Here is a 16,065-nt window from a genome sequence, read left to right on the forward strand (position 1 = left end):
ACAGCAACGAAGACCTGTCGCCATCAAAAATAAATATTTAAAAGCAAAACAGAAAAACCCTCTGAGCAACTACGACCATTGTCCCTCACCACAGCCAGACACTAGGAATAGATTTCAGCCATTCAGCCTCATTCACTGCCAGTCTGATCGTTACATTCACATGACATCGCATTGATGTGAGAGACGATCTTTTTCACTTTAGTTTAACAGCCAGAGCACACATCTTCAGTCAATCATATAAAAACACCCTAGTAAGCGTAACCGGCCTGTTCCCAGATCCCACATCTCTGTCCCTTGTTTAGCGCTTTCCCCGTCTCATTTTCTACCTCTGCCCCGACACCTCCTCACTCACTACACTCAAACTGCTACTCTGTTCCTTGAACTCATCAAGCTCGCTCCAGCCTCTGTCTTGCTGGTGCTGCAGTTCTCTTCCTCTCTTGAGCTTCTGTCGCTCTGCTCCTCACCTTGTTCAGTCTCTGCTGAAATGTCCCGTGATGGAGAGGGATGTGTGTCACCAGATCTACAGAAGACTTGCCGCACACCTCTGGGGAGTGCTGTCTGCAGGCAGCCTTCAGCGGTCAAACCAGAATCAGGGATGTCCCCAGCTTCAGAGAGACCTCCCTTGTCCGAGCTCACGCCCCCCCACCCCCCAGGACAGTCCATATGCAAGAATTGACCACGGGCAGATTTAAAGACCCAGCTGTTTCAACCCAAGTGAGACAACTCGGAAGAGCTGGGTCAAGAGCGCCTGTGGACTCCACTGAGATTGTTGAGCTTGCACCATTGTTCAGCTTCTCTCTCTGCTCAATCCTAGTTCCTTCCCAAGTATCCATCCCAAGGATACAGCTTGATAAACCTCCTTCATGCTCTCCTCCACTCTCAGACAAGGGAGAAACCCTGGGAACCCAACTGGAGACAGCTCATCTCTAAGTGCTCTTTCTGACCTTTTCAGTAAATTAAGCCACCCTTGTGCCTTCCCTCCAATTCTCTTGGTATACCCACGCCACTTCCTCAAAGTACTCATCCCAGTCTGAACTTCTCTTAAATGATCATTTTTGTCTTCTTCCCTCACATCAGACTGTAAGCTCCAAGAAAGTAAAGACTTTAAACTATCTCCAGGACCGAGAATAATCCCAGGCTCATAGCGCGAACATGGACTGTCCATTGGGGCTTCCCTGGAAGCTCAGTTGGTAAAAAATCCACCTGCAATGCAGGAGACCCCGGTTCGATTCCTGGGTCGGCAAGATCCCCTGGAGAAGGGATAGGCTACCCACTCCAGTATTCTTGCCTGGAGAATCCCATGGATGGAGGAGCCTGGCAGGCTACCATCCATAGGGTTGTGAAGAGTCAGACTTGACTGAAGCAACTTAGCCAGCCACATGGGGCTATTTAAATTTAACAAGTAATTCATAAAATCAATAATGTATCAAGAAAATGTTATTAACTTACTGAAATAAAAGTAAAATGACGCCCAGATTCTCGGCCTCACCACATCTAATACTCAATAGCGACACATAGCTGGTGGCTACCGTATTGGATGGTGCAGCAACTCCAGAATATTTCCATTATCACCGGGAGATCCTATTGGCTTGTGGGGCTCTAGACTACAAGCTTCTTGAGGTCAAGTAACTTATCCTTGCTCTGTTCCCATCACTTGGAACAGTGCCAGGCCCATATCAGGGACTCAGCAAGTATTATGTTTGAGCAGGTGCAGGAATGATTGGATGGGTGAATTGATGAGGGTAGAGATGGGCTGTGATGGGTAAGACAGGAGGTTGAAGTCACCTGTTAAATGGGATATGGACAATGTAACTTCTCTGCTCCATACCCTCCAAGGTCCTCAAAACAGCCTCTAAGAATGCATACTCGCAGGAGTTGACTCCTGATCCACTCAGACCCCAAACTGTCTACCCCTCTCCAGCCACCCTTGGTCTCCTTGCAATTCCTCCAGAACTCCAGGTGCAATTCCTGCCTCAGGGCCTTTGCATTTGCACTCTGTCGTGTCTGAATTGCCCTTTCCCAGACATGCCCCCAGGGCTCCATAAACTCCCTGATGTGCCTACACAGAATGCAACCCTTCCCCACCTCCAGAACCTTCTCATCCTTCAACCCATTTCTGCTCCTTTTGCTCCACATCTCTTCACCTTCTAACATTCTAGATACGATTATATTTACTCATTTATTTTGTTCTATGTCTATCTCCTCACATTATAATGGAAGCTTCTAGAGCTTCGGGCTATTTTATTCACTGCTATAGCCTCATTTTTCCTCATGCTTGGAAAAATGTCTGGCACATAGCAGGCACATCAGACGTTGCTGCTGAATAAATTAAAGGTGGAAGGGGGAAAGAAGGAAAGGAAGAAAAGGAAAGGAAGGAATGAAGAAAAGAAAAGAAAAAACATAAAATAGTCTTGGGATAGTGAAGAATGGCAAAACAGCATGGCTGCAGCAAAGTTAGGGAACATTATTCTGATTTCACTTTTTAAAATTTAAATTAAAATTTTCTAAAAGGAGGCTATTATTGAACTAGGCAAGCCATTCTCCAGGTCTATACTTAGGACTTTAAAGGTGAAAAAGAGGGACTTCCCGGGTGGATAAGGGGGCGTCCCAGGTGGCTCAGTGGTAAAAGAAATCTGTCTCCCAATGCAGGAGACTCAGGAGACTCCTGTTTGAACCCTCAGTTGGGAAGATCCCCTGGAGAAGGAAATGGCAACCCACTCCAGTATTCTCACCTGGAAAATCCCATGGACAGAGGAGCCTGGTGGGCTACAGTCCATTGGGTCGCAAAGAACTGGAGACGACTGAAGTGACTGAGCACACACCCAGAGGATAGGACTCCATGCTCCCAGTGCAGGGGACCCAGGTTCGATCCCCAGTCAGGAAACCAGATCCCACACACTGCAACTAAAGATCTTTCATGCCTCAACTAAGACCTGGCTCGCCAATTAATTAAGAATAAATAATTGAAGGAGGTTTCAAATGAGCTCTTTATTTGGAGGTCCTTGGGATTACCAAAGGCAGAGGTAAGAAGGAATATATCTTTCCAATTTCTAATGCAGATCAGGGTCAGGGGATGAGGGAGAGAACTGACTTCCAGTCTAACAGAGGGACTATCTCTGTATGGCCCAGGGCAGACCGATGCGGAGGCAGGGGGCTTCCAGGAATGGCTTTGTGGTGACCCGGCTGAGCCAAGGATTTGGAGGTGTCCATCCTCTCTCTCTTTGCATGATGTCGTTTCGAGGGGAGCTAATCCCCTGGGGGATCAGCTTGCTCTAAACCTTGATGATCCAGATTTGTGATTTAATTCAGTGACCAGAGTATCTGACACAAGGAGAAGGAAGTCGGGGGCTAGAGAGATGAAAAGATACTGTGCTTCCAGGAAATCAAGTTGGGCGGGGGTGGGGTGGGGAGGGGGTAGGTTCAAGTGGATGCCTCTTTAATTAACCCTTTCCAAACCCAGTCTCATCAAGAACCCTGTTTCTAGCCTCATGATGGATGTGCCTTCTTCGACCGAGAGGAAGAAACTGAGGGGATTCAAGGCAGCTGAAGTAAGAAGGGGGAAAGGTAGACGCTGTGTTGAACTTTCTGAATCAAACAGGAGAAAAGACTATTTTCACCCAGAGGAAGTAGGGGAAGAGACCCTGCCAGGTTGGAAGGATTTAGGATTATGAGCTGAAAGATGTCATTAGTCTTTCTTTGGGATTTGGGGGAGTGGCAAGGAGACCCCAGTACTGTTCACACAGACCTCTTCCTCCTTAATCTAGTTCCAGGGATGTAACACCACCCCATCTGGCCAAAGCTATTGTTTCTAGGCTACCCTCAATCCACACCGCTGCAATACCAGTCTCCACCCACCCGCCCACCCTCTCTCTCTGGAGGGCCCGTGGGGCACGTGGTCCTCCCCTCCACCACGACTTGATCCACGTTGAGCGGGTGGAGAGAGGCTGGGGATCCCAGGACCTCCTCAACGAGACATCATCTTCACAAACTCTGCAGAAACAAAATTTATGGTGAGGCAGAATAGGCATTTGTGTGGTTTTTTTTTTAATTGTTGAAGAACAGTTGATTTATGGAGAAGGTCGTGGCAACCCTCTCCAGTATTTGTGCCTGGAGAATCCCCATGGGCAGGGGAGCCTGGCGGGCTCCAGTCCATGGGGTCACAAAGAGTCAGACACGAGTGAAGCGACTTAGCAAGCACACACACAGCCGATTTACAATGTTAATTTCAGGTGTACAGTAAAGTGATTCAACTATACACATAGATATATTCATTCTTTTTCAGATTCTTTACCCATACAGGTTATTCCAGAATACTGAGTAGAGTTCGCTGTGCTCTACAGTAGGTCCTTAGTATTTATCTCTTTCATATATATTATATATATTAGTGTGTGATTAATCCCAAGCTCCTAATTTTTCCCTCCCCCACCAAGTGAGGCACCTGTTTGTAAGAGCAGCTGTCATTAATTTTTTCAGCCCTTACTACATGTCAGAAACCACAAGATCTTTGGGAAATGAACGACTTGATCCCTCTATACCTCGATTTCTGCTATTTACCTTATAAGATCTTTCAGATGGTTTAACACTATAATGCTTAGAAGACACAGTCAGAGTTCAATAATTAGTCATTGTGAGTCCCTGATTTCATCTTTTCAACCAATCCGGGAGAGTTAAATACCATTTAACAGATAAGCAAGCTGAGGCTGGTGAGGTTGGCCAGTGTGCCTGGGACCGTGTAGATGGTGAGTGGAGAACCCTGGAAGGGACCCAGGTTGTACCTGACTTTGCTGCGACTCAATGTCAGGGGAGCTTATTGGTCCCACCCAGGTCTCAAGGCTCATCTGTCCTTCTCTTGCCTGTCGTTGACCCGAGGGTCTAGTTCCTCAAAAATTCTACCTCTTCCAGATTTTTCATTGATGTCTACTATGGGGCATCATGGGTGCATTTGAATAGCAAACTAAGAATTTTAGACTTTTGCCTTATAGGCAGCAGTCAGATGCTGAAATTTTTGCACCAGAGAATGTCACAGTGAGACCCTGGCATGCCCTACTTGCATCTCCCACAGAAATGACCCCCATCCCTTCCTCTTAAACCTCCAATCTTTCTTATTTATTCAATCACTCAATGTGTGTGTCCTCAGTCACTCAGTCGTGTCTGGCTCTTTCGTGACCCCATGGACTGTACCCAGCAGGCTCCTCTGGCAAGAATTTTCCAGTCCAGAATACTGGAGCGGGTTGCCATTTCCTCCTCCAGGAGTCTTCCTGATGCAGGGATAGAACCTGCGTCTCCCACGTCTCCTGCATTGGCAGGCAGGTTCTTTACCACTAGGACCACCCGGAAAGCCCAATCACTCAATACACGTGTTGAACTCTGTGCCAGGAACTGTGGTATAATGATGAACCATTTCGTCTGTGGCCTCAGAAGGAAACAGGTAATCAACGATTGGAAGCTATCATGATGTCATGTGTCAGCATCACCGCAGAGGCGGCCGTGGGTGTTATGGGAGCTCAGGGATGCCAAGCCTGGCAAGAAAGATAGGGAGGGGGCACCATCCAGGGGCATAACTGAGGCTTAACCAGTGAAAAGATGAAGGCTGCTCCAGACAGCACACAAGCAGAGGAGTCTGCAGTGCACAATTTCTTTTAGCTTTTCGCTAAAACTTTGGGAGAAAGGTGTCATCCTTACCCCCATTTTGCAGATGTGAAATCTGACACTGAAGGAGAGAAAGTGACTGGGATAAGACCACATCATTAGTAAAAGATGATCCTCAGCTTGAACCCCATGAATCTGACCCCAGCGTCCCAGCAACAAACCAGTCCACCCTCCTTTGGATGGGAGTTTCTGTTCCTATGACAAAGGTGCCCAGGAAACAAGGAAGGGATGGGAAAGGTGGAGTCAGAATCGGCTTCTGGACAGGCTGTTCCAAGGAGTGGCCAAGTGCAGATATTAATCAAGGAGAGGTGAGAGGCATGAGCTTTTGGAAATGACATGGGGAGAAAGTGAGGCAACAAACAGTTCCAAAATCTAACCCTGCCTCCTCCAACTTCAAACTGAGGGAGAATGAGAAGGAATGGCTAACTTGGGAAAAAAATCACCCCGGGGAGATAGGGGTATCTCCCCTAGGGGTGTCTGTTCCCACACAGCGTCACCTTCAAAGTCGACGGTGCCATCTCCATTAATGTCGGCTTCCTGGACCACCTCGGAGATCTCCTGGGACGTGAGCTTGTCTCCCAAGAGCCTCTGCATGGCTTGCTGCAGCTCCCCCAGCGTGATCTCCCCGTCTCCGTTGGCATCAAACTGAAGCGGAGCACAGGGAACAGTATTAACCACAACAACTACAATAATAATAGTGTTTATTGATCACTTCCTGTGAGTCAAGAACTCAGCTAAAGATAAACAGCAAGGACCCGCTGTACAGCACAAGGAACTAACTCAATATCTTGTAATAACCTATAATGGAAGAGAATGTTTTTAAAAAGAACATATATATATATATACATATATATATTTGTATAAGGTGGCTCAGATGGTAAAGAATCCACCTGAGGTTCAGGACACCTGGGTTCAATCCCTGGGGCAGGAAGATCCCCTGGAGGAGGGCATGGCTACCCACTCCAGTATTCTTGTCTGGGAAATCCCATGGACAGAGGAGCCTGGCGGGCTACAGTCCATGGGGTCGCAGAGTCAGACTCACTGAGCAACAAACACACTCTAATTGAATGACCTGACTGTTTACAGAAACTAACACAACATTGTAAATCAATGATACTGCAATAAAAATTTTTAAAAAGAGAGAGAGAGAGGCATTTCCTGGTGGTTCCAGGGGTTAGGACTTGGTGTTTGGGGCTCAATCCCTGCTGGAAAAACTAAGATCCCTCAACTTGTGGCCCAAAATAACACTCAGTTAAGAGGTTTGGTACATCATCTGCTAAATGTCAGCTCCTTAAAGGCAGGTTCAAGGACTCTTGTTCTCTGCTCCATGCTTACCCCTTGGGACGCTGCACACCTTTTTTAAAAAAAATTTTGGCTACATCGCACTGCCTGCAGGACTTGGGTTCCCCGACCAGAGATCGAACCTGCGCCGTCTGTGGTGGAAGCGCAGAGTAATGACCACCGGACCACCAGCGAAGTCCCTGCACACCTTTAACCTACTAGAAAGTCTTAGAATGTCAGTCCTATGTCCAAACATGTCTGGGAGCCAACTGTCCTCCGGCTACACCGATGCCAACAGGGTTCAAACCACAACGCTCTCCTGCCGGGACCATGGCCGACAGCCTCCTCTCTGGTTCCAGCTGCCGCTGTGGTCCTACATAATCTGTTCTCTTCCTATCAGAACATTCGAGTTCATTTAAAACACCAGTCAGGGACTTCCCTGGTGATCCTGTGGTTAGGACTCCACTCTTCCACTGCAGGGGGCGTGGGTTTGATTCCCGGTCAGGCACTAAGAGCCCAGGTGCCACGTGGTGTGGCAAAAAAATAATAAAAATTATTAAAAACAAGAAATACCAACTGGTCTAGTCCCTCCCTAGCTTAAAGTCCTCCAGTGGCTTCCTATCCCACCCAGAAGAAAATCCTGCCACCGCTGCACAACAGGCACCTCCTATGGGATGGGGACCTGCCTTCAGCACCTCTGAGACTTTGTTTATCTCATCCTCCTCTCTCTCCAGCTCCTGCCTCTCCAAATAGGACAGGCTTCTTGCTCTTCCTTAGACACGCCCTCCTGCCTTTCAGCATCCCTACCTGCTGCTTCCTAATCCTGAGATCTGATTTCCCCTAGAGCAGTGCACTGTCCGGAAGAAATACGGGAACCTCGTGGGTAATTTCAAATTCTTCCAGCAGCCATCCCGCCACCACACACATTTTAAGGGAACAAGTGGAATTTTTTATAATTGATTTTACTTTAAAATATCATTTCAGCATGTAATCAATTTAAAAAGTATTAACAGGGCCTTCCCTGGTGGTCCAGTGGTTAAGACACTGAGCTCCTACCGCAGGGGGCCTGGGTTTGAGCCCTGGCTGGGAACTAAGATCCCACTTGCCCCACAGAATGGCCAAGTAAATAAATAAAACATCTTTTTAAATTTATTAATGAGCTATTTTACATTCTTGGTTTTTTTTTCTGGGATTAAACCATTTTATTGATGGGCTTCAGAGAAGGCTGGGAGGACAATGAAATCAGATGTTTTTCTCCCATTTGGAATCTCCCCAGCTTCATAGTTGCTGAAAAGCTGTTATATTCTTTCAGTGCTGTATTTCATAAGACTTAGTATAATACCATACTGAATTCTATGTCCTTAGCATGGCTAGTTAACATACCCAGCTCCCGAGGACGCTTAATCTAAAACACTAAACCTTAACCCAGCGTGTATTTCACACTCAGCGCACACCTCAATTCAGACACCAAATGTTGCAAGAAATACCTGATTTGTGTTTAAGTTTGGTGAAATTCATAGTTGAGAAAGTAGATTGGCACACCCAGCTTTGAGTATTCATTTTCAGATTTAAATGAACTGAAATTATATTCCATTGACTACAAATAGAAATGAACTTAATAGAAATTAACCAAAATTAAATACAATTATATATATGCATATGGACATATCTCAAGTCTCACTCATTGGCAGGTGGGTTCTTTACCGCTGAGCCACTAGGCTTTTGTCCCCCATTAATGACTAATCATAGACCCCTGGGGTCTCCTTCCACCACCTCCAACATTAGGAAACTCACTTCCTTGAAAGCGTCTCGCATCTCCTGGACACCAATCATCCCAGCAGTTTCTGCAAGCAATTTGGGGGTCATCAGCTCCACAAAGTCGTCAAAATCTACACGGCCACCCACTGGGGACAGAAGAGGCAGGTCTAGTGAGACTCTGTATGCCCCGAACCTTCCATTCCCTCACTTTGCCCTTCAACTCTGTTCAGGAAACAGATCTGCTCCAATCTCTCTGCCTTCTAAGAGCTCCCTCTTTCAGCCAACTCAAGCCCTCTTGATCTTCTCATCTGAACAGGAGCGGGCCGTACAGTGGAAGTAACTACCTATTGATGTGACCTTAGGAAAAATCTCTTGATTGGTTCAGATCTAGGCTCCCTCATCTGCAGATCTGGAGAAGAGAGAGTATGAATTAAATGAGCACCAAATCCCTTCCAGAGGCGAATCTCCTTGAATTCGGTCTTGTTTACAGCAACATGCTCAGATGCAAGCCCAGGAGCAATCTTGTCAATCACAAAATCAACTCTGGTCTCCACCTAAAGACCCATCTTTTTGTTACATTTCTCAGCAACATTAGGCTCCAACTCCAAGTGTGTTTTCAGGATCAAATACAGGTCCAATCTTGCACTCCACTGATGAATCTTAGTGGTGATAGCAATGACCTATATTTAATAAGCATTTACTGGAGGCTAAGCCTTTACCTGTATTAACATATTTATCCCTTCCTTTCTACAGTCTCACTAGGTAAGGAGTGATGACATCTTCACTGCGTGGATGGGGAAACTGAGATTCAAGATTGGGGGCTAACTCCGCTTCTCATAATGACTGCAACTAGTAAACAACACAACTGAGACTTGAACCCAAATCTATCTTAAAAATCACCCTTTTAGCCACTTCAAATGCTGCCTCTCTAGGTACAGTCGGAGCTGTTTTCTTCCAGACATCTAGCCCTGCTTCCCTCCTCCCCATCTCCAACTCTACCCTCAACCTCCATACCCTTCCTAACTTCACTCTTAACCCTCCCCCAAAGCCCGGTCATTCCTCCCACCCCCAAGCCTCACAGTTCATCCGGATCTGCTGGCCCAGTTCAATCAGTTCCATCTCCGTGGGCATGTAACCCATTGTCCTCATAAGATTCCCCAAATCCTTACAAGAGATGAACCCATCTCGGTCCTTGTCAAACTCAAGAAATGCTTCCCGGAGCTCTGAAAGTTAAGAGACAAGAACTTAGGGGCAACTTGAAACAGTCAATGGGGAAAAGGAGCATCCCTTGAAACTGTCAATGAGGCACCAACTCAAGACTCCTCAAAAAAGAATACATCGTAAAAATGTCCAAAAGGAGAGATATAGGAAGTGTGTTAGCAAGAGGACTAATTCCCGAGACCACTAAATGATAGCACTGAAGTCCTTCACATTGTTGGGTGAAGTAATGAGAAATCAAAACCACCAAAAAAAAAAAAAAAGAACAATTTTGGACTCATCCTTAAAACTCAGGCATCATTCATGGGTCTCTGAGACACTTGGGGGTCAGGATGGCTTCTGAACACTTTGGGAAGTACTTAAACTGCCCCAAAATCACAGTTGAGTGGGACGTGAGAGTGATGTACAACTTTTGCATCGAGGGATTTATACCGAAATGTACAAAGGAACAGAGGGCAGGTGAATGGGTGGATGGTGATATGAGGATGTCTGGGGGAGAAAGTGTTACCTTCAATCTCATCTGGTCCCAGTGGTCTTTCCTAGAAAGGAATGCAGGGGGTGGGGGCAGGATTTGGAAAGAGAATCAGAGATCCATATTCACTTCTCCAAACACGTCTCATCCTCATCCTTTCCTGGTTCTTCCCCCTTCTCCCTCCCCTCCACCCTTCTTACCTTCCTTCTCCCACCTCCTGACTCCCCTTCCCTGGCTATTTCCTCTCTTCCATCCTTGAACCTTGGTCTTTCTTCTCCTGCCTTTCCCCAATGGACATCCATCCCATTGTGCCAAAACAGATCCTGGAGGCCATGGAATCCAATCTCCTCCTCCAGATGAGAAGAAGTCAGACTTAGAATCAGTTAACATATTCAGAGTGCTAACTGTGCCAGGCTTCCAAAAGCATTTCATTTAAACTTCAGAACCACCCTGTGAGGTTGAGCCAAATACCATTCCCATCTTAAGAGCAAGCTGAGGAACAGAGAGGTTAAGGAACCTGTCTGAGTTCACACAGCTCATAAGTGGCTGGGTGAGAATCCCTTGGTGTAAGAGCTTGTGTTCAGTGGCTCCCAGGCAGGATGAGCACAGCCAGCATGACAAATTTCTGAAACCCTTTCATATTGCCACTAGCCACACCAGGACATACCTGAATCACCTCCCCAGGGAAATTCCATCAACCCCTGGCCTCTTTCACCCCCCATACCTCCCTTTACCCTTGGAGACTTTTTCCCACCTTCTCTTTTTTAGTATCCCCTTCCCCCCTCCAGTTGGGGCTTCCCTAGCAGCTCAGAAGGTAATCTGTCCACAATGCAGGAGACCCAGATTCAATCCCTGGGTCGGGAAGATCCCCTGGAGAAGAGAATGGCAACCCACTCCAGTATTCCTGTCTGGAGAATTCCATGGACAGAGGAGCCTGCCGGGCTACAGTTCATGGGTCGCAAAGAGTCAGACATGACAGAGCGACTAACACTTTCACTTTCCCCCCAGTTCGGTTCAGTTCAGTCGCTCAGTCGTGTCTGACTCTTTGCGACCCCATGAATCACAGCATGCCAGGCCTCCCTGTCCATCACCAACTCCCAGAGTTCACCCAAACTCATGTGCATTGAGTCGGTGATGCCATCCAGCCATGTCATCCTCTGTCATCCCCTTCTCCTCCTGCCCCCAATCCATCCCAGCATCATGGTCTTTTCCAATGAGTCAACTCTTTGCATGAGGTGGCCAAAGTATTGGAGTTTCAGCCTCAGCATCAGTCCTTCCAATGAACACCCAGGACTGGTCTCCTTTAGGATGGACTGGGTGGATCTCCTTGCAGTCCAAGGAACTCTCAAGAATCTTCTCCAACACCACACTTAAGTCTTAAAGACTAACAGTGAAAAACATGCCCATTGGAATCAAACAGTTCTGGCCCTGCCATTTACTAATTGTCAAAGCTTAAAGCAACCTACTTCATGACTCACAGCCTTACCTTCCACATCTATAAAATGGGAATGAAGGTATTACAGACCTCATGAGTCATTGATTGTGAGGATTAAATAATATCAAGAATACAAAACACTCTGCACAAGTTTGGGCACACAGCAATGACTTAGGTGGCAACTACAGACTTCCCTGGTGATCCAGTGGCTAAGACTCCGTGCTGTCAATGCATGGGGGCCAGATTTGATCCCTGGTCAGGGAACTAGATCCCACATGCTACAACTAAGACCCAGCACAAATTAAAAAATGATAAACGGCAGCTACTGTTATCCCCACCACCACCATCGTCACTGGCATCACTATGGTGTCCGTAGAAAAGAATGACATTGGTCAACAGTGACGTCACCCCAGTTCCCCTTTTGTCTCCTCTTTCATCTTCCACCTTTCGGTCCTGACTTCTGATTTCACCCTCCCTTCCCTGACCCACATGTCCCCACCATGCTGCCTGGGATTCTTTAACCTTCTCAGTTCATGCTCTACCCCCCTTCCCTTCTTCCACTGTACCGGTCACAGCCCTTCTCTCCCCGGCATCCCAGCTCCCTCTGCCCTTCCCACCGTCCTTCCCCACTGCCCCCAGCCTCACCCGCTGTTTCTCCGCGATGCCTTTTCTTAGGAAGATGCAGGCAGGGCCCATGGGAAACTGCATGGACGGTGTCAAGGTGGAACTCATCAGGCTCCAATCTCAAGACGCCGCCCCCACCCCCAACCTCGGGTCCCCCTTTGGTGGCTCAGCCTCCTTTGCTTCTCCGCCAGTCCTCGGCCAACTCTGCCTGCCTCTCCCCCGGTCACCCTGGCTCCCTAGGGGCTGTGACAGCTGGGTGGCAAATCTCTTCTCAAGTTGGGGAGGGATCACAGCTGTTCCTGCCTCCCCATCTGGCTTGAGGGAGACTGGAGGTTGGGGCGGGGGAGCCAGTGTCAGGCTCTGACCTTTTATCCCCAGAATAGAATTGGAAGGATGGTTTCAAAAATGAGGATTAGGGCAGAGGGCATCCATTCATACAACGTTCCAGCAGGCACGTGGCGTGATCGGCCTAAGCCTGGCCTCTGCTGGCCTCTAGGCAAGTGAGGATGGAGAGCACACGGCCCCTGGCTTCCAGGAGCTCTGGAGTAAGCCAGGAGCGTGAGTAAATGAGCAGAATGTGAACATCACGTGACAGCCTGACTTTGGGAATAGGCACGTATAGCGGCCGGTTCAGTTGCCAAGTCGTGTCCAACTCTTCGAGACTCCCATGGACTGCAGCACGCCAGGCTTCCCTGTCCCTCACCGTCTCCCAGAGTTTGCCCAAGTTCATGTCCGTTGAATCGGTGATGCCATCCAATCATCTCGTCCTCTGTTGCCCTCTTCACCTTCTGCCCCCAACCTTTCCCAGCACCAGGGTCTTTTCCAGTGAGCCAGGAGGGTGGTGTTTACCCTTCCTCTGCTCATCTCTTCCCTTCCTTTCTTCCTGAACATTTCAGGGCAGGAGGGGCAAGGTAGGCATCCACGCTGACGTGGGTAGTCAGAGGCCAAGACTTCCCTGGTGGGGGAATTTAAGACCCTGGGTTTCCACTGCAGGGGGCACAGTTTCGATCCTTTGTTGGGGAACTGAGATCCCAAGTGCCACGTGGTGTAGACAAAAATAAATAAATAAAAGTGGGTGGGTTTGCAGGCGATAAGGATTGCATGGCCCAGAGTGTTGGGGCCTGAGAAGGTGAGGATGAACCCATGGAAGAGCAGCCTGGTACGGGATACTGGAGCATGAACTGGGTGACAAGGTTTATCTACACACGGGTATCACATCACCTAGGGTAAGGGTTTGCACTGTGAGCAGAGTGAAGATATCCACTCATGGAGGTGGCGTGTGCAGGGTGTTGAAGCCAGATCATGGCGAGAAAGGCGTCCCCACAGGAGCAGATAGCAAAGGAGAAGGGAGATTGGTTACACACGGGATTATACTAAGGATAATAGGAATCGGGTTTGTCGCTGCTGGAAAAGGGAGTTTTTAATACAGAAAGGAAAAAGGTAGAACAAGCTCTATGGTGTTGGATTGGAACTGGAGGCACTGTTATACACTCATGGACTTCAATATATAGGAAGGGATACACAAATAAACAGCTTTCCCAGGTGGCACGCTAGTCGTAAAACATGCCTGCGTTCCAAAGCAGAAGAATGTAAGAGACTCAGTTACGACCCCTGGGTCGGGAAGATCCCCCTGGAGGAAGGCACCACAACTCACTCCACTAATCTTGCCTGGAGAATCCCCACAGACAAAGGAGCCTGGTGGGCTACAGTCTATGGGGTCGAACAGAGTCGCGTACGACTGAAGCAACTCAGCACGCACACACACACACATACAAATAAACACAGACATGACTGTGTGTGTAGGGACTCGGGAACATATATTCTCTAGCTAAGAGGACGCACCCTAGTATTAATGAACACCTCTAGCTTCCAGACCTTGACCATTCTCCACCAAATAGCAACCAAGACTCCTGGAAGCAATGGCTGATTTCAGGTCTGGGGCAAGACAAGTATTATAAGATGAGCCTAAAATTTATGTCTTCTTGCGCCGTAAAGCAGGAATGTGCTCAAAGAGTTATAGGGGCATGCCAAAAGAACACAAGGGCTTCCCTGGTGGCTCAGTGGTGAAGAAACTGCCTGCCACTGCAGGAGACTCAGGTTCGATCCCGACTGGAGACGGAAATGGCAACCTACTCTAAGATTCTTGCCTGGAGAATCCCATGGACAGACAAGCTTGGTGGACTACAGTCCATGGGGTCTCAAAAGAGTTGGACACGACTTGGTGACTAAACAACAACAGAAGCTTGAAGAAGCGCCACTGGCCATTTGATGGGCAATTTGAAAATCAAAATAATAACAAACTATATCAGATAAATAGGGAACCCCGGAGTCTGTACAAATATCAAAAGTTTGATAACACATGGATAGCTTAAAGCACCTCCACTCAAAATACTGGGCTTCCCAGGTGGCACTAGTGGTGAAGAAGCCTCCTGCCAATGCAGGAGACAAAGGGACATGGGTTTGATCTCTGGGTTGGGAAGATCCCCTGGAGGGCATGGCAACCCACTCCAGTATTCTTGCCTGGAGAATCCCCATGGACAGAGAAGTCTGGCGGACTACAGTCCGTTAAGGTAGAAAAGAGTCAGATGTGACTGAAGCGACTTACCACACATACACGTACAAAGTACTAATTTCAAAAGAGTCACTTTATAATGGGGGATACTTTCTTAAATAGTTAAAATGAAGGTCATCAGTAATGTAGCAAATCAAAATGATGCATTCCAACCCATATGCGATTATGATGAGTTTTTCTTCCTTCAAACCTCCCTGACTGCCCGCCCGCCGACTCTCCCCAGAGCCCAGCTCTAAGCATCTTCTCCCAATGGGTTCCAATGATTTTTAGGAGGAATTGGATGTCATCAGAACATGGTCTCCACCACTCCCCTCAGCTCCAGGGTCATCTCTTCAGGGTCCGGGTACTCCAACGTGATCTTTTCACCCCTAGACCTTACCAGGTCCCTTCTCTGCCCGTGAGATAAGGTTCCCCACCCTGTAGCAGCACACGGGGCTCGCCGCCAGGCACTACAGTTGGGGGCTGAGTGCAGACTGCCCAGGCCAAACCCTGGCCCTCCACTCCCTCGATGGTAGACCTGGGGCAAATAACTCACATCCTGTGCCTCAGTGTTCTCATCTGCTTAATGGGGATAATGAAAGCATCTCCCTAGCAGGGGTTTCATGAGGGTCACTAGTGAGTGAGAAGATCCCTGCCCAGCCCTGGCAGAGGGACATGGGCAGTCATGGGTGCTTGAGGAGTGTGTTTACGGGGGCCCTGCAGGGGTGTGGGGCGGGGGGGAAGTGTGCTTGGTCCCAGTTTCCTCAGAAAGACCCTATTCCGTGCCTAAGGGAACCTCAGGACTCCACGTAGGGATGGTCACTGGGATCCCCAGACATACAATATTTAACACTTAGTATTTTACTTAAACATGATAAATATAGAGGTACATTAATTTGCCAATGCTTTAAGGTAGAACTCTTAACTACGAGAAACAAACCCCATTTGTACAGTGGTGTGATCACAATGGAATTTATTTTTTTTCTTCTATCCCCACCCCACCCCCATGACAAGAAGTCCAGTTAGGCAGCTGCCGCCCTCGGTTCACTGGTTAAGGGTTGTCAGGGCGACTTTCTC

General features: G+C 47.9%; 1 protein-coding gene across 1 annotated transcript; it reads right to left on the reverse strand.

The window, feature by feature from the left end:
• Positions 1 to 3,375: 3,375 nt before the first annotated feature.
• Positions 3,376 to 12,627, reverse strand: CABP5 (calcium binding protein 5; the record flags this gene model as incomplete). The annotated part of the gene is given in 6 exon segments (NM_174728.2): positions 3,376 to 3,990; positions 6,147 to 6,294; positions 8,725 to 8,834; positions 9,768 to 9,911; positions 10,415 to 10,445; positions 12,459 to 12,627. Coding segments are annotated over 6 exon segments (522 nt in total). The 5' UTR covers positions 12,522 to 12,627.
• Positions 12,628 to 16,065: the final 3,438 nt, after the last annotated feature.

Source organism: Bos taurus, chromosome 18 (assembly GCF_002263795.3).
Source record: "Bos taurus isolate L1 Dominette 01449 registration number 42190680 breed Hereford chromosome 18, ARS-UCD2.0, whole genome shotgun sequence".
Lineage (NCBI taxonomy): Eukaryota > Metazoa > Chordata > Mammalia > Artiodactyla > Bovidae > Bos > Bos taurus.